This window comes from Coenobita brevimanus, chromosome 59 (assembly GCF_032717465.1).
Source record: "Coenobita brevimanus isolate Jiangsu-jjx chromosome 59, ASM3271746v2, whole genome shotgun sequence".
Taxonomy (NCBI): Eukaryota; Metazoa; Arthropoda; class Malacostraca; order Decapoda; family Coenobitidae; genus Coenobita; species Coenobita brevimanus.
The window spans coordinates 7,582,152-7,609,642 of record NC_137012.1 but is presented as its reverse complement, the minus strand read 5'-3'; the positions used below and the strand labels follow the sequence as shown (position 1 = coordinate 7,609,642).

The 27,491-nt window shown below is 42.6% G+C and overlaps 1 protein-coding gene and 1 pseudogene across 1 annotated transcript in view; one reads left to right on the top strand and one right to left on the bottom strand.

The window, feature by feature from the left end:
• Positions 1-27,491, bottom strand: part of LOC145402854 (potassium channel subfamily T member 2-like) — an 812,106-nt gene that overhangs the window by 513,299 nt on the left and 271,316 nt on the right. The window contains exon 3 of the mRNA XM_080274763.1: positions 23,890-23,989. Within this exon, the coding sequence (XP_080130889.1) occupies positions 23,890-23,989 (100 nt within the window). The remainder of the gene's footprint in view (positions 1-23,889; positions 23,990-27,491) is intronic.
• LOC145402834 (uncharacterized) lies at positions 12,883-23,393 on the top strand (annotated as a pseudogene).

Below are 27,491 nucleotides of genomic sequence, written 5' to 3'. Positions count from 1 at the left end.
GCTAGACAAGGCTAAGTTTGGCTGCGCTAAGATGGGTTACGTTAGGTTAGATTCAGCTTCAATAAGTTAGGCTAAACTAGATTAGGAGAGGTTAAGCTAGGCCAGGTCAGGCTAGGCTAGGCTGGATTTTGTAATTTTTTTATGCATGGAAGAAGGAACCAGAGGCCAAAAGCCTCTTAGATTGTTTCCTCAAAAAAAATAAATAATAATAATAATAAAAAAAAATAACAGAGCCAATTTCATGATATGATCATTTAGAGATGCCTGGACACAATGCGTTTGAAAAACTATAGGCCATAGACAGTAGGAAATACAGGTAGAGGAAGACAGTTCCAGAGTTTCGGACTGGGAGTAACGGTTAACTCTTGCATTAGAGAGTTGAAGAGAAAAAGGATGACAGTTTGTTGCTAGACTGTGCTACGCGCCCTGGTGGTGGAGGGATACCAGCAGACGGTTTATAGGAGCAGTAACCATTGAAGTAGTGATGGAAAAGAGAGATGCAGCTGTTTGGCGAAGGGACAGAGGTTGAAGGGAGCCAGTAAGAGGAGGGGAGTTGATAAGACGAAAAGCCTTTGACTCCACCTTGTTGAGAAGAGCTGAATGTGGGGGTGCCTCCCCACACATGGGAGTTGTACTCTACACAGGGACGAATAAAATCCGTGTATAAAGTCAACAACTGTGCAGAGGTAAAGAAGGCACGAAGTGGACTTAGCACACCTTAATTCTTGGAAGTAGATTTTACAAGTGAGGTAATATGACCTTTCCAAGACAAATCCCGTTGTTGAATGCTGTGAAGAGTACATATGATGGTGCTAAGGCTGCAGTGCGTGTGGATGGTGAACTGAGTGAAATTTTCTCCTTGAAGGTTGGGTTGAAACAGGGATGTGTCATGTCTCCATGGTTGTTCAATCTGTACAGGGATGGGGTAATGAAAGAGATACAAGGTAGGGCAGTGGATGTTGGAGTGGCCCTAGTTAGGGAGGATAGTGTCTGGAAACTCCCTGTACTGTTGTTTGCAGATGATACTGTGTTGTTAAGTGAAGACGAAGGGGAGCTGCAAGGCTTGGTGGATGAGTTTGGGAGACTGTGTAAAAAACGGAATCTAAAGGTGAAAGTAGAGAAGAGTAAAGTGATGGTCTCTGACAGAGGTTAAGTCAGTGAATGTGCAGTGAGGTTGGATGGTGAGGAAATGGAAAATGTGAGTACATTTAAGTACTTGGGAGTGTGATGAGTAAGGATGGAAGTTTGGAGGGTGAAGTGCTGGAAAGGGTATAACAAGGAAGAAAGGTTGGTGGTTCCTTGAAAGCAGTAACAAGAAACAGGGAAGTGAGCATGGAAGTGAAAAAGTTACTACAAGACAGTATTGTGACACCAACTCTAATGTATGGAAGTGAAGCTTGGACGTTGTTGGAAGGACGCAAGTCAAGAGTGAGACCAGTGGAAATGAGTTATTTAAGAGGAACCTGTGGAGTCACATGGAGAGGCAGGCTGACAAATGAGGATATAAAGGAGCGTTGTGTGTGGATGTGGATGTGATAGGAAGCGTTAGGAGGAACACACTGAGGTGGTTTGGCCATGTGGAGAGGAAGGAGGGTGAGACTGACGAGGAGAGTGTATGTGAGTGAGGTGGAGGGGGGGAGAGGGAGGGGGAGGCCGATGATGAGATGGAGGGATGGAGTGGAGAGGTATATGAGAGAGGGGGGTGTGAGATGGGAGCAGGGCAGTGAAATGGGGGGGGATTGGGCGATGTGGAGGCGATTTGTTTGTGGGCACTCCGTGCGGGATTAAGGCGTCTGGCAATAGATAGATAGATAGATAGACCTTTCCATCTGCCACAATCTCAGCCTCCCTTTCCTCCTGAACATTTAACAGTCTTTCAAATACTCTGCCCATCTCATCTATATTGCATCCATCTCAATTAACATCCTTCCATCCTCTGCTTTTACTGTACTCGCTCTTGCTTCTCAGACTATCCCTTTCGCACCCTCTGCATCCCATCCAAAACATTTTCTTAGTCTGTTGAAAACTGTCAGTCAACCACCTACCCCACTTCTCAGCTGCTGCCACTTTAGCATCACGCACAGCCCTTCTCGCCCTATTCCTCTTTTCCTTATACCTCTCATATGACGCACCCTTTCTCTGCAGCCACACTTTATGTGCACGTCTCCTCTCAGCTACAGTCATATTTTCTTCCACGCACCACCATTCACTTCCCTTTCTTACACCACCACTCACTCGTCTTACACCACACACCTCTTTCGCATACCCCACCACAGCACTCTTAAACAACTGCCATTTTTCCTCCACACTGCTATTTTCCTGATCTGTCACTGCGTTCCACTCATCTTTCAATTTCTCATGATACTCTATCATTTTCTCTCTTTTATCCAACTCACTCACTTTCAAAACCTCCCTGCCACACCCAACTCTCCTAGCTCTCACCCACCTCATACCTACTCTCAACTTTCCCTCCACCAGACATACCTTTATCCTCCACTCTCAAAACTTTCACACCCAACAATCTTCCTCTTACATTCCAGGACACAACCACATGGTCAATCAATGCTCTAATAACCCTTCCACTCTCCTGTCTCACCCAGGTATAGTAATAAATATCTTTCTTCTCCAAGAAGGTATTTCCAATCACCATCTCTCTCACAACGCACATCCCAATCATTCTTTCCCCATTATCATTTCTTCCAGGCACACTATGCATACCAACGATTCCTTCAACTGTTACATTTCCTACTCTAGCATTCATATATCCCATCATTCACATTCGCTCCAAACTCTGCAGACACTCATCAACATCATTCCAGAAAGATTCCCTCTCTTCTTGATCCCTTTTACTACCAGGCCCATATGCACTCACAAACACCCAAAATTCTCGTCCAAATTTCGCTTTCAACCACATCGGTCTCGGTGGCACCTCCTTCCATTCAATCACACAATTCTGCGCGTCCGGGCTCACTAATAATAATAATAATAATAATAATAATAACAATAATAAATTTATTTCTCTCGCTCTGCCTATATCAGCACGCGACATCCTTCCAGTCACACTTCCAAACTTAGACTTAACTTTCCTTTTCATCTTTTTTTCACTCAAAGCTAACAAATCCAACTTTCTTTTCACAAACTTTCACCCAATCTCCTCCCTTTTAGCCTCAATCGTAGTAACATCTACGCACATTCATAGCCCAGTCTTCAGGGTTCGGGGATAACTCAATCCCTCTTCCCTTTCTATGCCCTGTCTCATTGTTGGAACCAAAAATACAGAGGAGGGGGTCCCTAGTCCCCTCACCACCGTCCTTTTTAGTCGTCATTTACGACACGCAGGGAATACGGTGGCAGAATTCTTCCTAAAGCAACCTGGCCGCAGAGTGGTAGTATCACTCCATAGTGCGGTCAGATTGAGTCCCCTCCGCCACAGGGGGGACACAATTTATGATGGATATCTTCTCGTCATCCCTCTTAACCAGTGGAGAAACTATTTATATCAGGTCTCTTTTCATCTGACGGAACTAGGCTACTCACAAATCCAATACAAAATCGTGACTCCGTGATGTTCGATATACTTAATTATGAGGCATGAATGAATCTCTCTGCATACTGACTCGTTTACTCGACCTAAAATTGTCGCCAGTCTGTTTTGAACGTGGAGGTGTAACAGCATATTATATGTGAATATGATACTAGTCACGAAGCAGTGCTATGGAAAGGATGTACAGACTCATGTGTAAAGGTAATGTAGGACCTTTCCTATGGCCCCACTATCAAAACGGTATGTTTAAAGTTTAGGTGGGTATGTTTTCCCGCTGTTTGTTGGGGCTGTTCTAAAACTTTTAAGGCAAGGCAAGCAATGGGTTTCACAAACCCTATATTTAATTATTCATAACAAAGTAGCCCTTTGCTTGCAGAAAGCATAATGTAAATAATTTTTTTAACATGCCGATAATGCAAGACATGTTTGCAATGTAACTGAATCGTTTATCAAAACCAGTGGGCCACACCGTACGGAGTTATATAGGTCGACAATCTTGGGCCCTAATCTAAGATAGTGGTGACGTTTTTTGAAACGCACTGTAACATTTTCTTTTTTTAACAACAGGATGATATCATCAAATTGACATATCTACGTCACTTTCGTGCATTATCCATGTGATTTATCTGAATTTCGAACGTTTACTCGGTGTTATTAGGTGAAAATAAATGTTAATATCTGGTATTTAACAAGAAAGTAGCTGTTCTTCGCACACTGGTCAAACTATGAAGCACTGATAGCATCTAGTCATCTTTGGTTGCCATAAGCGTTTTAATCTCAAGCGCTGCAACTATATAGATTTTTTCTTTTTCTTGCTGGTACTATTCGTTTAATACCATTTTTATATTAAAAAAATAGCATCAGCCTATTCATAACTCTAATAACTCCAGCACTAACTGTCATATTTACTGCATAAGTGTTGACTGAAAGGTATATTATCCTAAAGCATGGAAAGTAACACACATATGGAAAGTAATAAATAAACGACAGGGAATCTTGTTTTGTTGTGGTGGACATCGTCATGCCAGATACACGCCATGGCGACTCCCATGTGAGTCTGTTGAAAGCCCTTCCAGCATACAAACTGGTCCTCAGTCAGGTACAAATGGTCAAGCTGGGATGCCAGTCGCCCCCTTTCCTTAATGCCCTCTTATCATACCAAATAAAAATTGACGGATTGCCTGTGCTTTTCTTGGTGCGTAAATGAGGAACAAAGAAGGGAATTTCCATCCGTGTTTAAACATAAGGCCAATAGAACAATAGCACTGTTGTTTTCTGCCAGTGAGCTATGTGAAGTAAACTGCAAAAGGACGAAAATCTTGGCCAAGTTAAGGTGAAGAGAGTATAGTCGGACCCACCCTCTGATCTGACTACACTTAGCCAACAACTAAGGCGAAAGGAGTTTGGGATCTCTGTCAAGTGAAAGAGAATCAGTTATACGCTTCTTAGTGTAAAGATGACTTGACTTTGGTTTGTCGTGCTAACTTCAGAATATTCATTTTTAGTTGTGGTGAGAGAGAGAGAGAGAGAGAGAGAGAGAGAGAGAGAGAGAGAGAGAGAGAGAGAGAGAGAGAGAGATTTGGGGGTAGTCTGAAGTGGGGTGAAGTCTACAGCACTCCATTCTACAGAACCCAAGCATCGACATATGAGAGCAGCTGCGACAAAGTGTTGGAGACAAAGAACTAGGTGAAGGAAGGGTGAAGGAACTGGTGAAGGAGGGAGGAGGGAGAGGAGAAGGAAGGAAAGAATGAAGGAAGGAAGGAAGGAAGACACCCCTGCCCTGATACAGAAAAGAAGCAGAGACAATGAGATGGAGATTAAAGAACTAAGTGAAGGAGGGTGTAGGGTGGGGAAGGAGAGGTGAAGGTGGAAAGAAAGGGCGGAAAGGGGGAGAGCGACTGCAGAGGCTTGTGAGAAGAATAAGATCAAAATGAAGGGAGGAAAGACAGAAGGAAAGAAAGTAAAAGAAAGAATGAATGAATGAATGAATGAATGACGGCAGGAAGGAAGGAGGAAAAGGAGAGCTATTAGAGGGGAGAGTGAGAAGAATAAAATGGAGAAAACAGTGAGAAGAATAAGATGGAGAAAATGAATGACTGAATGAATGAAAAATGGAGGGAGGGCAGTAAGAAGACAGAGATACAGAGACAGAGAACTTGGTGAAGGAGGGTGTAGGGTGGGGAAAGATGGATGAAGGAGGGAAGGAAAGAAGGAGAGAGACACAAAAAGGCAAGAGGGAAGGAAGGATTGAGGAAGGAAGAAGGACGGAGGGAGAAAAACAGAGTAGTAAAAGGTCAAGAAGGGTTAGTGGGAAAGAAGAAAGGATTGAAAAAATGATGGAATGAAAAGAAAAGGAAAGAGGAAAAGAAGGGTTAGGAAAGAAGGAAGGAACGCGAGAGAGAGAGAGAGAGAGAGAGAGAGAGAGAGAGACAGACAGACAGACAGACAGAGACAGAGACAGAGACAGACAGACAGACAGAAGGACGGACGATCGGACGGAGGGACGGACGGAGGGACGGACGGACAGACAGACAGATAGACAGACAGACAGACAGACAGAGTAAGGCTGGGAAGGACTGCTGAAAAGGATGGAGAAATGACAACGATAGAAATACGAGAGGATGGAAGGAAAAAGGGAAAAGAAGGACGAAGAACAGGAAGGACAAAAGAACAGAAGAACTGGCGGGGAAGGAGAGGAGAAGGAGGAAAGGTAAAATGGAGAAATACGCTGAAGGAACACACACACACACACACACACACACACACACACACACACACACACAATGTATTGCTTTGTCTGACGGTTCCTTATACACACCAGACCAAGTCTCCTGGCCAAACAGCAATATGATATCCAAAACATCTGCGATATTGCACTTCTCTGGATGTGTGAGAAAGAAGTGTTGTGTGTGCAATGTAGCGCAGTGTAGAGTAATGTGTGGGCTAGTAGTGTAGGAGTATATGGCGTAGCGTAGTGTAGTGTACTGTAGTGTAGTGTAGCGTAGTGTAGCTTAGTGTAGCGCAATGTAGTATAGACTAGTAGTATAGCAGGGTGTGGTGTAATGTAGTGTAGTATTATTCATTGTAGTTTATTGTAGTATACCTTATTGTCGTGTAGTGTACAGCAGTTCAGTGTTGTGTAGTGATGTGGTGTAGTATAGTGCAACAGGATGTATTGTAGTGAAATATAATGTGTAGCACAGAGCAGTGTAATTTTTATAGTGTAGTGTAGTGCAATGAAGTGCAATGTAGTGTAGTGTACGTGGTTTAGTGTTGTGTACAGTAGTGTAACGTTGGAGGGTGTAGTACAGTGTGGTGTAGCGTACTACTGTGTAGCAGGGAGGAGTATTGTTATATAGTGTAGTGTAGTACGGTGTAGCAGGGTGTAATATTATACAGTGTAATGTGGTACAGTGTAGCAGGGTGTAATGTTATATAGTGTAGTGTAGTACAGTGTAGCAGGGTGTAGTGTTGTTATGTAGTGTAGTGCAGTACAGTACAGCAGGGTGTAATGTAGTGTAGTGTGGTAGAGTGTAGCTTAACAGGTTGTAATGTAATACAGGAGGGTGTAGCGTAGTGTAATACACTGTGTAATGTTGCGTAGTAGGGTGTAGTGTAGTATAAAAGGGTATAGAATTCTTATGTAGTGTGGCAGGTGTATTGTAGTGTAGCTGGATATACCGTAATGTAGTGTGGTGGTGTGTAGTGTAGTGCAGAACAGTGTAGTGTAGCAGGGTGTAGTGGAGTGCGGTATAGTTATATCTAGTGTGGTGTAGCAGGGTGTAGTGCACTGCAGCACGGTGTAGCGTAGTGGAGTGTAGTCTAGTTTAGTGTAGTGTGGCAGGGTGTAATTGTGAAGCAGAGTGTAATGTTGTGTAGTGCTGTGTGTAGTGTAACAAGGTGCGACGTAGTGCAATGCAGTGTAGTGCAGTTTAGTGTAGCTTGGTGCAGTGGACTGTTATGCAGCAGAGTGTAATGTAGTGTAGTGCAGTAGTGTAATGTAGTGTAGTGCAGTAGTGTAATGTAGTGTAGTGTAGTGTAGTGTAGTGCAGTGCAGCATGGTGTAATGCAGTGCAGTGAAGAGTAGTGTAGTGTAGAATAGTGTTGCAGGGTGTAGTGGTGTACCGTAGAGTAGTGTAGTGTAGAGTAAAGCAGTGTGGTGTGGTGCAGTGAAGCAGGATGTAATACTGTGTTGTCTAGTGCGGTGTAATCTAATGTAATGCAGTGCAGTGACGTGTAGCAGGTTGTAGTGCAGTGTAGTGTAGTGAAGTTTGCAGTATAGGGTAGTGCAGTGAAGTTTAGTATAGCAGGGTGTAGTGTAGTGTAGTATTGTGTAGAAGGGTGTAGTGTAGTGTATGGTCGCGTAATATAATCTAATGTAGCAAGATGTAGTGTAATGTAATGCTGTGTAGTGTAGTTTAGTGTAGTGTAGCAGGGTGTAATGTAGTGTAGTGTAGCACGTATAGTGTAGTGTAGTGTAGTGCAGAGTAGCTGGGTGTTGTGTAGCGTAGTGCGGCAGGGATTCGTGTAGTATTGTGTAGCAGGGTGTAGTGTAGTGCAGTGTGGTAGGGTGTAGTGTAGCGTAGTGCGGCAGGGATTCGTGTAGTATTGTGTAGCAGGGTGTAGTGTAGTGCAGTGCAATGACGTAATTTACTTGTGTAGTGTAGTGGTGCAGTGTATTGTAACAGGGTTTAGTGTAGCGTATTAGGGTGCAGTGCAGTGTAGTGAAGTGTGGTGTAGTGTAGTGTAGTGTGTGTAGTGTAATGTAGAGTAGTGTAATATAGTGTAGTGTAGTGTAGTGTAGTGTGGCATGGTGGTGTGGTGAGGTGTAGCAGGGTGTAGTGTAATGTAGGGTAGTGTATCGTGATGTTCGGTAGTATAGTGTAGCAGGGAGTAGTGTTGTGTAGTGTAGTACAGTGCAGCAGGGTGTAGTGTTGTGTGCCAGATTATAGTGTCGTTTAGTGTAACAGGGTGTAGTACATTGTGCAGTTCAATAGGGTGAAGTGTTGTGTAGTGTTGCAGGTTATAGTGAGTGTTGTGTAATGTAGTGTAGCAGGTTGTACTGTAGTGTAGTGTAGTAGTGTGTAGTGTAGTTTGGTGTAGTGTAGAGTAGTGTAGTATAGGGTAAAGTAGTAAAGTGTAGTGTAGCAGCTGGTAGCGTTGTGGAATGTAGTGTAGTGCAGTGCAGGGTAGGCAATGAAGCAGGGTGTAGTGTAGCAAGGTGCGGTGTACCAGGGCGTAGTGTAGTGTAGTGAAGTGTATTGCAGTGTAGTGTATCAAAGTGTAATGTAGTGCAATGAAGTGTAACAATGTGCAGTGTAGTGTAGAACAGCGTAAAGCAGTGCAGTGCAGCGCAGTGCAATGTAATGAAGTGTTATGCACTGTAGTAGAGCAGGGTGTAGTGTAGTATAGAAGGGTGTAATGTAATGTAGAGAGTGCAGTGAAGTGTACTGTAATGTAGTGCAGTGTAGTGTTGCAGGGTGTAGTGAAGTGAGGAGTAGTGTAGTGAAATATAATGTAGTTTTGTGTTGTGTAGTGTAGCAGGGTGTAGTGTAGCAATATAATGTAGTTTTGTGTTGTGTAGTGTACCAGGGTGTAGAGTAGCAGGGTATAGTGTAGTGTAGTGAAATATAATGTAGTTTTGTGTAGTGTAGCATGATGTAGAGTAGCAGGGTGAGGTGTAATGTAGTGTAGTGTAGCAGGGTGAAGTGTAGTGTAATGTAGTGCAGTAGGTTGTAGCGTAATGTCATGTAATGTAGCGTAGTAATGTGTACTGTAGTGCAGTATACTATGGTGTAGTGTATTGTAGTGCAGTGTAATGTAGTGTTGTGTAGCAGGGTGCAGTGCAACTTAGTACGGTGTAGCAAGGTGTAGTGTAATGTGTAGCAGGGTGTACTGTAGTGTAGTGTAGTGTAGCAGGGTGTAGTGTGGTGTACTATAGTGTAGCAAGAGGATGTATTATGGTGTAGTGTACTGTAGTGTAGAAAGAGGTTGTAGTGTAGTGTAGCATTGTATACTGAAGTGAAGTGTAGTGCAGTGCAATGTAGTGCAGTGCAGTGCAATGTAGTGTAGTGTAGTGTAGTGTAGTGTAGTGTAGTGTAATGTAGTGTAGTGTAATGTAGTGTAGCGTACTGTAGTGTAGTGTACTGTAGTGTAGCGTAATGCGGCGTAATGTAATACAGTGTTTTAAGGTGTAGTGTACTTTGGTGTAGTGTAATTTTATGTAGTATGATTAGTGCTTGTAGCAGGGTGTAGCGTAGTGTAATGCAGTGTAGTGCAGTGTAGTGTGGTGCAATGAAGCAGGTTGAAGTGTAGCAAGATGTGGTGTACCAGGATGTAGTGTAGCGTAGTGCAGTGGAGAGTATTGCAGTGTAGTGTACCAGGGTGTGGTGTTGTGAAGCGTAGTGTAGTATAGTGTAGTGTCGTGCAGCTGGGTGTAGTGTAGTGTGCCAGGGTATAGCGTAGTGTAGCTCGTGTTGATGAGTAGTGTGATGTGGTGTAGTAGGGCATACTGTAGTGAAGTGTTGTAGGGTGTAATTCAGTGCAGCGTAGTGTAGTGTAGTGTTGTGGTACAGTTTAGATTAGTGTAGTGTAGTGTAATGTAGTGTAGTGTAGTGTAGTGTAGTGTAGTACAGAGTATTGTAGTGTAGTGTAGTGTAGTGTAATGTAGTGTAGTGTAGTGTAGTGTAGTGTAGTGTAGTGTAGTACAGAGTATTGTAGTGTAGTGTAGTGCAGTGTTTTATAGGGCATTGTAGCGTATAGTGGTGTGGATCATGATATTACATGCAAATCGCTCTTGGCTATTATGTTTTATGAATGCCAAATACAATTTCCATGTGTTGCCAGGTACGTGACAAAAGCCATGAAGAAGGGAATGTGTATGTTCAAGGAAAGAAGGAAAGAAGGAGGGAAGGAAGGAAATAAAGAACGAAGAGTGAAAGGAACGAAGAGAAATGGAGGGAATGAAAATGGAGGGAAGGATGGAAATAAAGAACGAAAAGTGGAAGAAAGGAGGTAAGGAAAGGGAAATGAAGAATATGGGCTATAAAGAAAGTAAGGAGCAAGAGCCTATAGAGAAAAAGAAAGAGGAAAGAAAACTGGGAATATGTATATAAACTGAAAAAGATGGCAGGGAGGAAATAAGGAGGAGAAATGGAAGGGTGGAAAGAAATAGGAAATATGAAAATGAGTACGTAGAAAGGGAGGAAAGAAGGAAAAATGAGAGAAACAGTCAAGGAAAGAAATATGAGAGAATCAGTAAAAAGGAAAGTTATGGATTGTGGACCAATGGCGAGGAGATAATGAGTAAAAACAAGTAATTAATGTGCTAATATGTCCATCTGTATCTACTCCAATACATTCTAACCATCTACCCTACAATCATCCATTCCTTCAATCAGTTAATATATCTATCTCTGCATGTCTGTGTTTTGCTGTCTGTCCTATTTTATCTGTATGCTGATTTACCGAAACACATCAATCTTTTTTCTTAACATTCTCCACCTGTTATCTTTTTTTTTATCTGCTCATATTTACATTTATATCAATAGGCCTACCACTTTAATTATCTATTAGTCTTTCTAGACATCTACCCAACTATGTATATCTGCCTGATCTAACTACCTGATTCGCATCCACCTCCCATTCTACCTATCCGTCTAGTCAGTATATCTGGCGCTACCTATCTATCGATCTATCTACCTATCAGCTATCCAAAGAACCGGAAAGAAAATTATGAATCAATTTGGGTACGTACTGAGAGAGAGAGAGAGAGAGAGAGAGAGTGGGGGATCCTTCAATGCACCCATCAGCCTACCTCTGATATAACACCCAATATTATACAGCGTAGGCCTACCCTATGGCATTTCCAAAGCACAACATGAATGATTTTGAAAGGCAAAAAAAAAAAGAAAAAAAGGGTTATAGAATATTTAACGTAAAACTCGTACATATTTTTAGAGGTCTTTTTCTCTCTCTGTCCTCCATAGAAATTAAAGGGGAAATGTCTAAAACAGGGAGTTTTTAACCTGGAGTTCGCAGATTTCCCAGTGCGGTTTTTTTTTTTTAAGCAAGAAAGAAGGAACCAAAGGCCAGGAACCCGCAAACAGTTCCTTCAAAAAAAAAAAAAAAAAAATCAACAGAGAGCCAAATTCAAGATCCGTTTATTTCGAGATGCCTGGACACACTGCGTTTGAAAAACTGGAGATCATTGGAAGTAGGAAATACAGACAGAGGGAGACAGTTCCAGAGTTGACCTGTTGCATAAATGAAGGATTGGGAGTAACAGTTAACTCTTACATTAGAGAATTGGACAGAAAAGGGATGAGAAGTTGTTGCTAGACGTACGCTCCCGTCGTAGAGGTGAAGGGATGCAAGTAGACAGTTCAGAGGAACAGTGACCATTGAAGTAGCGATAGAAAAAAGATAAGGATGCATCACTGCGGCGAAGAGACAGAGGTTGAAGGAGGCCAGTAAGAGGAGGAGAGTTGATAAGATGAAAAGCCTTTGACTCCACCCTATTGAGAAGAGCTGTATGTGGTGAGCCTCCCCACACATGAAAGCTGTACTCTAAACAGGGGCGAATAAAACTTGTGTATAAAATCAACAACTGTGCAGGGGTAAAGAAGGTACGGAGTCGGCATAGCACACCTAATCTCTTGGAAGCAGATTTTACAAGAGATGCAATACGATTTTTCCAAGATAAGTCCCGTGTAAATAAAACCCCAAGCATGTTCAAGGATGATGCAGGATTGAGCTGGATATTATTAAACCTTAGAGGGTATTCCTGTGGAAGACTGTCAGGTTGGTAGGTGTAAGAACTGAGTTTTTGATGCATTAAAAACAATATTATTTTTACCCCAGTCAGAGATACGAGCCAAGTCAGACATTAGGTGTGCCATAGCCTCATGCCTTGTTTGTTAGATGGCTGACGAAAGGTTTATATCTACAGAGAGAGAGAGAGAGAGAGAGAGAGAGAGAGTGTGTGTGTGTGTGTGTATGTGTCTACGACAGTTTTAGATGCGCGTTATCAGGCTGGTTCACGTTCAAACAGCAGCCCTGAGTGTGGATGGGTACTGTTTCATTGCGGTTAGCAAGAAGCAACTATTGCACGTACTTGTTGCCCCACCGTCTCCAAGTATTTTTATTTACCTAAATGAGTTGTGTTCATCACATTTCTAATAGTGTGTGTTACTGTTTTTGATATACGATGGTATCAGTGCTATGGATATTTTACAATGTGGTAATGATTATCTTGACCTAGTGATGTTATAGCATTTTGGAAACTCGCGTTTATGACTTTTCGTATGTGTGGCTACTCACAGCAAACCTTAGTCCTTATGGGTACTGGCGTAAGTATGCAATTTCTGTTTGTTCTTTTGATATTGGTGGTAATATGACTACCTTTAGTTGTTTCTGATGTGTGATGAATGCCTGAAGTTGTTTAAACTGTGTGATCTTACGACGGTGTTGATAATATGACTTCCTGACGATGTTTTGACTGATCTTTTGACATTATGACTGAAAGTGATTCTGCTGTGTGATCTTAAAACGGTGATTATGAGTTCCTGATGGTGTTTTTATTGTGTAATCTTATGACGGTTCAGATATCATAACTACGTATCAGCGTCACTGACTATGTATGGCTTTGGTTATATAAATGTTCTTATTACATATCCTGGGTACCGTTATGACCTAATTATTGAAGAAACGTCAGTACGATGAAAACTACATTCTCTATGGATTTACCACCATCGCTAGACACGGGTGTGAATTTCCACAGTGTGTTGTATGCCACAATGTTCTGTCCCCAGAGTTCATGAAACCAAGCAGTCTCAAGAGACATTTGAAGACCTGTCATCCAAACATGAAAAGTAAGAATGCTGCCTTCTTCAAACAAAAGGAAGAGGGAGTGAAGCAAGCACACTTTACTTACTCGGGACAGTTCAGCCAACACAATGAAGCTGGGTTATGTGCATAGTTCAGTCAACAAAATGAATCTGGGTTACGTGTATCGTATATGGTATAACTGAGAACTGCACAAGAATAACCAACATTGCAGAGAAGTTACTCGCTATTACTGTAAAGATATTTCGTAGTTCGCAGTGTTATTGATGTGATGGTAAGTAGGTCACATCAGTACCCCTCTCCAATGATACTGTTCATCTACGAATATTAGATGTGTCTGATGATGTCAAACAACACGTGACTGCTGAAATAATATGGGCATTGTTAAGCAAATTTGCAATCCAGCTTAGTGAGTCGACTGACGTGGCTACTTAGGCTATGCCCAACTCTTAGTGTTTGTACAATACATCAGTGGTAGAGATTTCAAGGAGGATTTCTTGTTCTATCATCCTTTGGAGTCGACAACAAGAGGTGAAGATACTGTATTTTGCATGAATTCTCAAAATTTTTAGAGGCTGAAGGATTTTGTTGGAATAATATAAGTGGATGCACAACTGACACAGCACTAGCCATGCTTGGCCGTTGATCAGTGTTTCGAGGAAGAGTGAATAAGGCGAATCCTAAAACATGTCATCTTCTTTGTATGCATCATAGATATGCTCTAACATCTAAAACTCTCCTGCCAGAGTTAACATTTCTACATGATGATGTACACATTGTAAATACCATTAAGTACCCTAAGTACACGACTCTTCCATCTACTGTGCCAGAAGTCTGGAGCAGATGAAGGAGTGTTATTTTTTCACACTAAGGTTCACTGGTTGTCACAGAGGAATGTGGTATGAAGAGTTGTCACTGAAGGAGGAGCTTTTCGTATTCTTCAAACATGACAGCAAGATAAAGTCCCTTAAGTTTACCAAAATATTATTAGACAACCAGTGGCCTCAAAAGCTGGCCCACTTGTTCTTACCTCTAAACCCGTTAAACGTGTCTCACCAAGGCCGTTTTACCACAATGACTGATTTCATGGGCAAACTAAGATCATTCAACGTAATGCTAGAGCTGTAAGAAGGGAATGTCAAAGACGAAAGTCTCAGCATGTCTGAAGGAGGAAACTGATAAAAGTTAAGAGACTGGAGAACCTGAATTGGTGCATCTAGTGCAAACACATCTATCTTCCCCGTGGCTGGAGTTGAAGTCCTTTCTTTTGTGAATACCTTGCATGTGCCTTCCACGTCCCCCATCTACTCCAGTCCATGTTTACCCAATCGCTCCTCCACTTCCCTCTTATATTCTGCCTTTTTTCCATCCTCTTGCAACCCTTTCACTCTCCTTGCATGCATGAACTACTTCCTCCTGTCCTTTCTTCTTCTATTTCTTCATTTCCTTTGGACTTTGATGTGGTGGTCAGGAAGTCCACATACTCTTGTATCCGTTACACACCTTCTCATCCTTTCATCTACACACACATAATCAATCATCATTCCGTTCATTCACCACCCACCTTCTTATCACTCGCCACGTATACCTATGGATCATTTTGTGCATGAAGAGGGTATTGGCTATCACAAACCCCCTCCCGGCACAAATGTCCACTAACACACTGCCATTCTCATCCGTCTCTGCAGGCACACCCCACTCACCAACCATTCCAACCACCTTCACATTCCCTACTTTCCATTGATATCGCCAATCAAAAACACTCTCTCATTCCTTTCGAACTTTTCCATGCACACTTCCACATTTGTCTAGAACTCTTCTCTCACTCTGCTTGCATAATCTTGCAATGGAGCATACATGCACACAGTTGCCCACATTTGTAGTCCAACTTTCAATCTTACCCACACAATCCTTGAGCCAACCGATCCATACTCTCTTATATTCTCCTTCCATCTGTTACTCACAACAATGCACAATACTTCTCTTGCCCTCTCATTCTCACCTACCCCAGTGCATATACCCCATCCATACTCCCATTCTCTCACACTCTCACCTCTCCATTTAATTTCAGTTAATCTACATACATCCACTTTCACACCCTCAAGCACCTGGACAATCTCTCTTTCTTTCACCTCATCATGGTAAATGGTATGATTTGAAATCGGTAAAGTAGTGCCCCTGATAGCCAACAGTAGAACTAATTACATCAATATGGTGAAGAGTGGTTACCAATTACCATCGAGTGTTTAACTTCCTCCTATATCAATATTAGGCTACAAACTAAAAATCACAACATCAGGTCATCATGGTGGAGCTTAGTGGCCAGGGTGATGGGAGGATGGATTGGATGGGTGGGTGGATAATGGATGTGCAGAATGGAAAGGGGAACAAGGTGGGTGGGATGGGTGGGCAGAGTGAGGCTGCAAGGGTGAGTAAATGGGTGGGCAGGATGGGAGACTGGATGTGTGTGTGTGTGTGTGTGTGTGTGTGTGTGTGTGTGTGTGTGTGTGTGTGTGTGTGTGTGTGTGTGTGTGTGTGTGTGTGTGTGTGTGTGTGTGTGTGTGTGTGTGTGTGTGTGTGTGTGTGTGTGTGTGTGTGTGTGTGTGTGTGTGTGTGTGTGTGTGTGTGTGTGTGTGTGTGTGTGTGTGTGTGTGTGTGTGTGTGTGTGTGTGTGTGTGTGTGTGTGTGTGTGTGTGTGTGTGTGTGTGTGTGTGTGTGTGTGTGTGTGTGTGTGTGTGTGTGTGTGTGTGTGTGTGTGTGTGTGTGTGTGTGTGTGTGTGTGTGTGTGTGTGTGTGTGTGTGTGTGTGTGTGTGTGTGTGTGTGTGTGTGTGTGTGTGTGTGTGTGTGTGTGTGTGTGTGTGTGTGTGTGTGTGTGTGTGTGTGTGTGTGTGTGTGTGTGTGTGTGTGTGTGTGTGTGTGTGTGTGCGTGCGGAGGGGGAAGGAGGTGGTGTAAAAACAGGCCTATGGGGATTAGGTCCATGGAAGGAATAGGTTCATGGAGAATATTATCCCTCGGAAAATGGGCCCAACAGGAAACGTAGGACAAAAGGTAAGTATCCTCGGGGGTCGTCTCCCATGGGGGAGGGGAAGGTGGCCATTCAGTACCATACAGTGCTGGTATGCAAGGTTAGTTTTTTTTTTTTCTTTTTTTACCTAGGCAACCCCTGGAACCCTGCCAGTATTTCTATAAACGGGTCCTCTCTCTCTCTCTCTCTCTCTCTCTCTCTCTCTCTCTCTCAGTCCACACCAAGCCTTCGCAGGGTATGAACGTCTCTGCCTGCCTCTCTAAGACAGGCTTAGTTCAGGAGCACGAATCTTCAATGCAGGGGCTTTGGGAGGGGCCCCCTTGCCATTACCTCCTCAGTCCGATTCCCTGACAACTTCTGGCCATGCAACAACTCCCTCTCATGGTAGTGTGAAATAGCAGTGTTCATAACCAACATACATCTCTCGCCCTGCTAAGTCTAGTATGAGTGTGCCCTTTGTTATGGATCCTCCTCCAGATAGGTGTTCCTCCCCCTCCCCTTGCATCTGTTTTGTCAGGGGTACAGTCACTCATAAAAGAAAAGACCCCCCCTGCCTTAGAGGCAATATAACTCGGGGTATTCAGTGTTGGTAACAATTTGACGTCAGCCATATGGGGGAATGAGGAGGGGTGTTTGAGAGGAGGGCGGAGTTAATCTGCACGAAACACTGCTTCAATCCACATTTCGAGTCAAACATACTTTATATCTGACTTATGTTGTCCTTCACACAAAATTAACTTTATGCTACAAGAACAAAGAACTTTCAGGTGATAACACAGTCCCATACCCGAACATTTATGCATTAATGCCGCACATGATGCAAATGAAACCCCCGGCCTCAAGGGTTAAATGAATGGGCTCGACACACTTAGAATGAACTTTGAATGAACTTCCCCCAAACGCAGCTTCACACCCCCACACCTGACGTCATTTACAGTGTTACCAGGACCGATATCATATTGGTTGAAAGGTGTCTTGGCCGGGGGAGTCGTTTCTTTTATGAGTGACTGTACCTTTACAAAACGTGTTGGCATCTGCAGACGTACTCATCCAGTCCCGGATTATCTTCCACCTACTCCAGTTCTCCCTACCCCTGATCCACCCACAACCCCCTCCCTTTCTATTGTTCCCAGCAATGGTCCTTCCCCAGTTTTACCTCCCAGTTCTGTTCCATCTCCCATCTCTACAGTATCTGTCACGAATCGTTGTAGTTTTTGCTCTCTGTTCAGTGTATATCACAAATACCATTTCTTATTTAATTACATATATATTTTTTCGTGGCTTCCCTTCAGTGGAACATTCGAAGTTTTCATTCACTTTGCTCTGACCTTCGATGCCTTCTTGCCCAGTATTGTCGTTTGGTTGTGTGCCTTCAGGAGACCTGCCTCTCTGCTCTCCCTGCTCAAATTCCAGGTTATACGAGTATTTTTGTTAGCACACCTACGTCGACTTCTGAATCCTCTGTCCTCGTCCACACTACAGTTCCTTTTCTTCGTCTCTTAGGTGTACTGTGGTGAGGGTTTTCCTTCATCATTGGATTACTGTAATTTCCCTGTACTTGTTGACTTCCGTCTCTGTAGAGTTCCCTGAGCTTTCTCATTTTTTTTCTCTTTTAGCTCAGCCCATCTTGTTATTGGGTGATTTTAATTGCAAGCACACCTAATGGGGTGACAATACCATTTTTACTAGAGGCCGTTTACTTGAACATTTCTCTCTAATCAAGATCTCCATATTCTAAATTCTTGTTGCTTTACACATAATGATTCTCGCACTCATACATATTCTTGTATAAATATCTCTTTTTGTTCATCATCTCTAGCTCTGGTTTTTCATCGGTCTGTGCTAGATGATTGTCTGGTAAGTCATCATTTTCCTAATTTACTCGCTACTGCATCCTATTCTCCTGTTCCCCGTCCCCCTCGTTGGTGTTTTGAGTGCGTTAAGTGGGATGTGCTCACTTCTTTTTTACATCCCCTTTCAGATCCCTCTACCGTCTCTAGTGTTGTTGATACGGTTTCTTAAATTACGGACTTTGTACTGGCCGCCACAATGAAGGCCATCTCCCAGACTACTAGATCCTTTGCGTCCAAATATATCCCTTGCTGGTTCAGTGGTTATGCTAGAGCCCTTCGGATCAAAGGGCTTGATGGAAGACCTACTGTCAGAGGATTAATACTCCAGGCCATCAATCTGCTTTCCTTGCATTCAAAAGGGCCAGTGCCATTATGCGAAAGACAGTTAGAACTGCCAGAAAATCTAGTTGGTCATCTTATTTGACCTCCATTACACTTACGCCAATTCATGTCCTATGGAATCGTATTCTCAGAATTTCAGGCAAATATTCTCCTCTGCCAGCCCCAGTACTTTGTGCCCATGGTGTATCTGTTGCAGACCCTGTTAGGGTGGCGGATATACTTGGGGGCCATCATAGTGAGAGTTCCACCACCATAAACAAGAGGTTGAACATACTCCTGTTTATTTTGCTTTGTCATCTGTTGAGTCATACAACGCTTCCTTTTCTATGTCAGAGCTTTTGTCTGGGATCCAGTCTTGTGGTAACACTTGCAAGGGCCCTGATGGTGTTCATTACCAGATGATAAAGGACCCCCTTCGACCAGCATTGTTATTTCTCTTATCTCTTTATAACCGGATCTGGAGAGATGGTATGTTCCTTACTCTCTGGAAGAAGGCATATTTTCTTCCCTGTTTAGAGCCTGGTAGGCTTGGACATTCTCCCCAAGATTATAGGCCAACTGTCCATGTTAGTTGCTTTGGCATGCTCATGGAATGGATGGTTAACGCTCGTTTGATATGGTATTTAGAATCTTCTTTCTGCTTTCCAATATGACTTTCGAAAGGGATGCAGTACTCTGGATCCCTTGATGAAGTTAGAGTCTTATATTCGTCAGGATTTTCGCCACAAGCAGTCAGTTCTTGCAGTGTTTTTGATGTTGAGACAGCCTGTGATACCACGTGGAAGTACAACATTCTTCATACTCTAGTTAGTTTTGGGATAGACAGTAATTTGGGTGTCATTCTAGTAATTTTTTGTGAGATCTAACTTTTCAGGTGAGTGTTTGTAGTAGTTTATCGGCCTCCTTTCCACAGGAGGAGGACGATAAACTGTTGCAATCAATGGTATTGTCTCCTCTCTCTCTCTGGAGATTCATGCCTCCTTTTATGTCGATGACTTTGCAGTTATATCTAGCTGATACTGATGCCTCTTGTCTCCGTTGTCAATACAGTCAGCGATAACTGCTGTGTCCTCTTGGGCAACTTCTCATGGATTTTGTTTTTCGTCATCAAAATCTCGTGCCATGTTGTTTTCTAGATGGCAGATTATTCCATGGCCGTCTCTTTATCTGTATGACACCTTTGTTACATACCATGCTGCTACAACGTTCTTGGGTCTGTCTTTTGACCCTCGGTTGACTTGGTCTTCACATACTATTATCCTAAAAACGTCTGCTTTTCAGAGGCTTCAACTTCTACGAACATTAAGTCTACCTCACATGGGGCTCTGATCGTTCCCTTCTCCTGTGTTTGTATGTTACCGTGGTTCTCTATGCTCTTGATTTGGTTGTACAGCTTATGCCTCTGCGTCCCCTGCCATTCTTTGCAGGTTGGATACTGTTCATCACAAGGGGCTCCGTTGTGCTTTAGCTGCATTCCATTCCACTGCGGTTCAGAACCTGTATGCCAAATGTGGATTGCCCTCTTTGTCACATCGTCGTGATGAATTGACCCTTCGTTATTATTACAGGCTTCATCAACATTCCTTGTCTGGCTTCCTTCCTACATCCCTTCCTTCATTCCCATCCTCAACCCCTGCATATCAACAGTACTCTTTCTTTAATAGGCTAGTTAGTGTGTCCTACTCATTGTCTCCTCCTTCTCCTCATGTACTTCCAATCCATCATTGTACATTCCCTCCATGACTCATTCCATCCCCTAATATCTGTTCATCTGTCCTTCCTGCCACCAAGACCTCCACCTCCCCATACTTTCTTCGATTCCTCTTCCCTAGTCATATGTCGTCATTCCGAGGCTACTCCCATCTATACAGACGGTTCAAACTTCTTTGCAGGCACTAATTTTGCTGTTTTATTTCGTGACAGTTCATGGCAGTCACGCCTTCTTGATGCCACCAGTGCCTTCACTGCGTAATCATATGTTCTTTTGGTTTCCATTCAATGTAATTTTTCTTCTCTGATCTCATCTTTTGTTACATTCATGGACTCCCTTAGGACCCTTCTTTCCCTAAGGTTCATTCCCTTAGCCAGCCTAATGGTCCTTGAAATCCAGGAGTGATTGTACAGGTTTGCCACCAAGTCGAAGCTAGTTACCTTTTGTTGGGTCCCGAGTCATGTTGGTATTGCCGATACGAGCAGGCAGACATTTTGGGCGGTTTGGTTGCATCCCGCAAGATATCCTCCAGCTGTCTCCCAGCGAGGGACTCTTACATCTATCTCTGGCACTCTTAGACATCGCTGACAGATGGAATGGTCTAATATTGCTGAAAATAAACTGTGTTCAGTTAAGCCTACCGGTTTTCCATGGTCCTCTTCCTGCCATCTAACCAGACAGTGGGAGACTGCATTAGCATGCTTACTTTTGGGACATACCTGTATTACACATGGTCACTTGATGTTCGGTGAGGCACCCCCACTTTTCTCATCTTGTCAGGTTCGAGTTACTGTAGTGCATCTTCTAGTAGAATGTCCTTATTACTCTGTTGGACATCGTCGTGCTTTCCCTCTCCTTCATAATTTGGGCCGACCTCCCTCACCGTCCGATCTCTTTGGCAAATCCTGCTACTTTTCTGATACCCGTCTTATGTCTCTTTTATGGCGTACTCTTATGCTTCCATCTGTTTGATCTTTTCCTCTTTATAGCACCTACCAGACCTGATCGTCTTACATATTTTCTACCTTAGTGCCAAATGGCTGTAGTTGCCTGGCACCAGCTTGTTCGGTCAGTCCCCCCCTCCTTTCTCTCTCTCTCTCTCTCTCTCTCTCACTCTCTCTCTCTCTCTCTCTCTCTCTCTCTCAGTTCTGCCTGTCTCTCTGGACTGCTTAGTGATTATTAATAAGTTGCTTTTTATTGGTTCTTTCTTTTTGTGTATGATTACTCTCTCTCCGCTTCTCTCCATAATTAGTCCCTGTTTCGTCTCTCTCTCTCTCTCTCTCTCTCTCTCTCTCTCTCTCTCTCTCTCTCTCTCTCTCTCTCTTTCCAAAACAGTCCTCTTTCTTCCCCTTTACACTCGTTCCTTCTAAGCCCTACTCTTCCCTTCTTATTCTCGTCTTTCTTGCTCCGTCTCCCTGCATCCTCATTCACTCCCAGCTTCTTTACTTGGTTTCTCTCCTTCGGTTCAGCTGAAGCCTACAGTTGATGCTTTTATTTTTACAGCAAACTTATACAAATACTTATGGCTACTGCAAACTATACATCCTCAGGAAAAAAAAAAAAAAAAGGGGGGGGGAGGTTATATGTACGAGATGACTGAACAATTACCATACATTTTCGAATAGAATTGTTCTTACGCTGTTATAACGGCTAACTATTTATATCGATCTCAGAATATATAGATAGACAGATAAATAGATAGATAAATAGATATATCACAAGTGGGCAATACACAGTTTAGGAATTTTAGCACCATTAACGTATAGTATATTCCCTAAGGATCATAATGAACCCCCCATAACCCCATTCGGAAATCAATATTTACAAAGATAATGAATTTAATTTAAAATTCCAAAAAATACATACCTTAGATCTTCACGGCCACTCCGTGTAAAAAATGTGTGCGTTCGTACGTGTGTTTCTCTTCCCCTCGATTGCGCATGCCTCGAGTATGTCTGTATCACTTATAGGCCTACTTTAGGTCACGTGATGGTATTCTGCCAATCAATTTGAAGCGCAGTCTTTGATTCATTCTGGATGGAAAATTCAAATCCTTCTCAATGTCCCGGGTGTGATATTGATTATTTACAGGTGATTAAGGTTTCCACTCAGAACCTGAGGAGGCTATTGAGTTTTTTAGAAGACATGGTGTATTACCTTCCGAAGTTTATTGCCCAGATTGTCAGGAACCGTGTAAATTTAGAAAAGACAAACATCAGTGGTACCGTGGTCAGTACAGAAAGTACGCATAAACCAAGAAACGGGTCCAGTGTACTTATTGTGTGTCTGACTACAAAGGAAGTTTTTTGGAGAACACACACCTTCCTGCCTGTCAAACTATATTGTTCATAAACCACTGGATTCAAAAGTTCTGGAACCACGACGTTATTATCGCGTGTTTGAAGTGGTCGACAAAGACAAGTGTGGACTGGCGAAGCTTTTGCTCAGAAGTGACCCTTTCGTGGCTACAGAACCAGCCACCCATCGGGGGACCTGGCATTGTCGTCGAGATTGACGAGACATTTTTTGTGAGGGCAAAATATGATCGTGGGAGAAACCTAAGGGACGCGTGGCTTTTTGGAGGGATTGAAAGGGTTGGAAAAAAGTTTTTCTTGGTGCCTTTAGAGAAAGGGAATCAAGTACTTGACGGGAGTGCTGCAACCCTTGTACTCATTATCAAAAAATTCATTCGGCCAGGTAGCATCATTAACAGTGATGGCAGGGCTGCCTATCAATGGCTGGCAGACGAGGGGTACACGCATTGTGTGATAAAACACAAGGAGGCATTTGTGGACCCAGACGACCCTACCATCAATACGCAGACCATTGAAAGACTGTGGCGTGATGTAAAGGAGTGGTCTAAGCGTCCTGGACTACGGACTGAAAATTTTGAACAGTACTTCTCCAGGTATCTGTTTCTTCACGCGAACGCTGAGCAGATGTTACACCATTTCCTTATTGCTGCAGCCGCACTATACCCATCACAGTCAGATCGGCTATGTGAATTACCTGGTGTTGTTGCCGCTATTCCACTAGGCCTACCCCCAGAAGACGACGACGACCCAGATGACCCTCGTCCTGGACCATCATATCTCTAGGGTAAGCATTCCCCTAGGACAGGTTAGGTATGTTGGGTCAGGTTTGGTTAGGTTTAGTGTGTTTGGTGAAGTTACGTGACGTACTCCCCTAGGATAGGTTAGGTATGTTGGGTTAGGGTTGGTTAGTTTTATTGTGTTCGGTGAGGTTACGTTAGGTCTGTTTCCTTAGGTTTGGTCAGCTCAGCAACGTTAGCGGGTGGTGCAGTATTTTTTTCTGGTGGTTTTTGATGCGAGTTCAGTTCTTTTTTTACTTCATTTTTTTGGGAAAATGCTTGACTTCACCTACTTGTCCAATCAAAGTTCATGATTGAAAAAGAGGGAAAATGAGGCATTTTCGACAAAAATGAAGGTCAGAAACATTCGAATCGCATCAAAAACTGCCAGAAAAATATATTGCACTACCTGGGGGCTGTATTGTCCACTTGTAAAAATTTACCTATATATATATGTATATGAGTGAACACTTACCATTTTGCTTTAACAGGATCGTCGTCAATGCAGACTCTAACTATATACAATGCACAGGTTAGCAGTTTGATGAGTAGGTTGAAGATCCGTATCCGTAGACCTGAGGAATAAAGAAGACATGAGTTAGTGCACTGAGAGAGAAAGAGAGAGAGTACTTAATCACAGGTGGGCAATTTGACAAATGTCTGTGGATAATGGAATGCCTAGCAACCTAAAATGAAGCTTATTTCAGAGCAACACGTAAACCTTTGTGCTGGGGATTAGCTTCGTTGAAAGCTTCTCCATGAATAACTCCCTAGTTCTGCATCTCTTAGAAAAACTGGACTACACCCTTACCCATTATAGGCACTAGTATATATCTCATATCACAATGTTCAGCATGTAGTGTCTGCTGGAGACACATGATTTCTCACTAGAAATGTCAATCCACATGATGCACAGTATATCCACAATCACGTTCTCCCAGACCATCAAGAATGTCTTAACACATGATGTATCTCAATCACTTTACAGTCCAGATGATACAAGAATTTCATGATACAAACAGGTTAACCAGACTGAGCCAGTTACCTGACATCATGGAAACTAACCATGGAAATTCACCAGACACTACATCCACACAGAGCCGTATTTATTCTCAAATTTCGGAGGGCAGAGAGAGAGCCCGAGAGTACGATCGAGGGCAGAAGGCAGGAGATGGGGTCAGCTAGGAGGTTTGCCATCACTCTAATTTATGCTGTCAGTCCCATTTCAGTACTAATGTACTGTATATAATAAACTCCGTAACCCAAGAGTGCTCTATAACCCACCTTACAATACACAAAGGGGGAAGGTGAGAAAGAGAGACCTACTTTTTCATTCTACTCAATGACGCACCATTTTACTAGCAGTGGCCCACGTTACACTCCGCTGCTGATAGAGGGGATGCCTAATTTACGATACACCTACAATCTTTCCATTTAATCAAACCCCACGACTACGTTCATCGACACTGGTGACAGCGGCAAGTTCTAGCCATACGACGCCTCACGACTTTATACCGGCGGGACTTCAATGATCTACAATTACAATCAACCTCCCTATCTCTCTACGTCTATCTACGGCTTCGTCATCGATATTGGCAGTGAAAACGAATCGACTACACTCAATCACGCAATCACAAGTAACAAGAAACAAACAAACAAACAAACAAAAGCAGAGAGAGAGAGCTGGCGGAGCAACAACGCAACTTAATTTCGCCCCTAAACACTCCTAACCACCCTAACCACAACTCCACGATTTACGAGAAACAATAACACCGATATATGCCTGTCGACAACTCTGCAAGCCTACAAGTTAATCACAACAAGTAAGGAAAATCAAGCACTACAAGTTAAGATGAGGAAAGGAAGTCGTGTAAAGAAGCAGGAATAATGTATGGAGGAAAGAGTAGAAATCGACATCGTTGTCCTGCAGTTTTGACGTGACGATTTAGCACAAACGTCATTCCGACCTCCACCCTCCCCCACCTACTCCACCGTCCCACCCCCGCTCATTCCCAACTCTCTCCACCATTATCCACCATTCGTCCCCACACCATTTCCCTCCATTCTTCCCCGCCACAATGACAAACAGTGTTCAGCCTTCAGGAGCAGCAAGATTGCAGTGTGTCATCATTCTCTGAGTAGAGACAACACCACCACTCCACACCTGCACTCCAAACCTACATTCCACACTTGCACTCTACACCTGCATTCCACAACTACCAGGGGGAAGCAGCGATTGGCAGCAGTGTCATCATTTGCTGAGAACACCATATCACGTCGATTAACCGGTGCCAGACACCACTACCGCCATCCCATTCACCATACCCACCACAGTTAATATCAGTGAGTCAAACATTTACACTCTTAGTTTAACAGTACTACTTCATTTATACTGTATACAACCTAATATATATATATATATATATATATATATATATATATATATATATATATATAATGATAGACAATGTATATCCTTCCATCAACATAATATGAAAACCTAGTAAGACTCGAGAATTACATATATCCTTCAAATTACAATTGCAAGGGTAATACAGTAAAAAATGGCTAACACAAAAGAAACTAGAAATAATGAAACCACTATGCTATACTCAACCAGACACATGAGTAGGCTTACTTCCAACCAATACCAAAAATTGAATACACATATCAAGTTGACTTCACAGCCATTTTGAAGACCTATAGTACCTAGTGATGTGTGGTACAAAGGAAACTTAGTGAATATTGTACATAATTGTAAATATTGTATATACATTTTTTTATATAATAACAAAATATGGGGTTACATATAACATCATTTAAATATAAACTGCAACATAACTTAGCCAAACACCTATGGTGTATCACATAAACAGCAAGTACATCATATATGGCTGATTCATGATACGACTGACTACTGTAGACTTCCATTGTATTGCTATTATTGTATTAATCATATTCTTATGTATCAATTATAGAGCTACAATGACTATACTTATGATTCCTGCAATTATGTTACAATTACTACAATTATGTAACTACAATTATATACCTACAGACACTAGCATTACTGCAATTATATTACAACTGCTACAATTCTTTAACTACCGTATAATTTGTTACAGCCACATTTTATGACAGTCGCATTAACTCGCTGTAACTACAGTTTTATTACAGCCACAATTGTGGAACAGTTGCGTTAACACGATGTTATGTTACAGCAACACTTGCATAACAGTTGCATTTACACAACTGCATTAACACGATGTAACTGCAATTATGATATATTATTCGTTCAGTTATATTACTTTTACAATATTATATATTTCACTTAATTAGCTTACAAGTTGATTGTAATGTGAATATAATATGCATTAATACGCTATGACAATATGTACTGTTGTTGGTACGACAGTTCTGAGTGACCGAGAGGTATGTTGGCATTATAGGCACTAGTACATATCTCATATCACAATGTGCAATATGTAGTGCCTGCTGGCGACATACACAGCCTCTCACTAAGAATGTCAATCCACATCATGTACAGTATATCCACAATCCTGTTGTCCCAGACCATCAAGAATGTCTTAACATATAATGTATCTCAATTACCGGTACTTTTTAGTCGAGCTGATACAAGAATATCATGATATGGGCAGGTTAACAAGACTGAGCGAGTTACATAACGTCATGGAAACTAACCATGGAAATCTACCAGACACTACATCCCCACTGAACTGTATTTATTCTCAGATTTCGGAGGGCACAGAGAGAGCCCGAGAGTACGATCGAGTGCAGAAGACAGGAGATTGCATCAACTAAGAGGTTTGTCATCACACTACGTTATGCTGTCAATCACATTTTGATATTACTGTGTACAATAAACTCTGTAACCCAAGAGTGCTCCATGAAACACCTTACTTAAAATACACAGAGGGAGAAGGTGAGAAAGAGAGAGACCTTCCTATTAACTCTACTCGACAACGCACCATTTTACTAGCAGCGGCCCACAATACACTCCTCTGGTGACAAAAGGGGTTGGGACGCAATAGGAGAGAGAAAAGGCTCGGTGGAAAA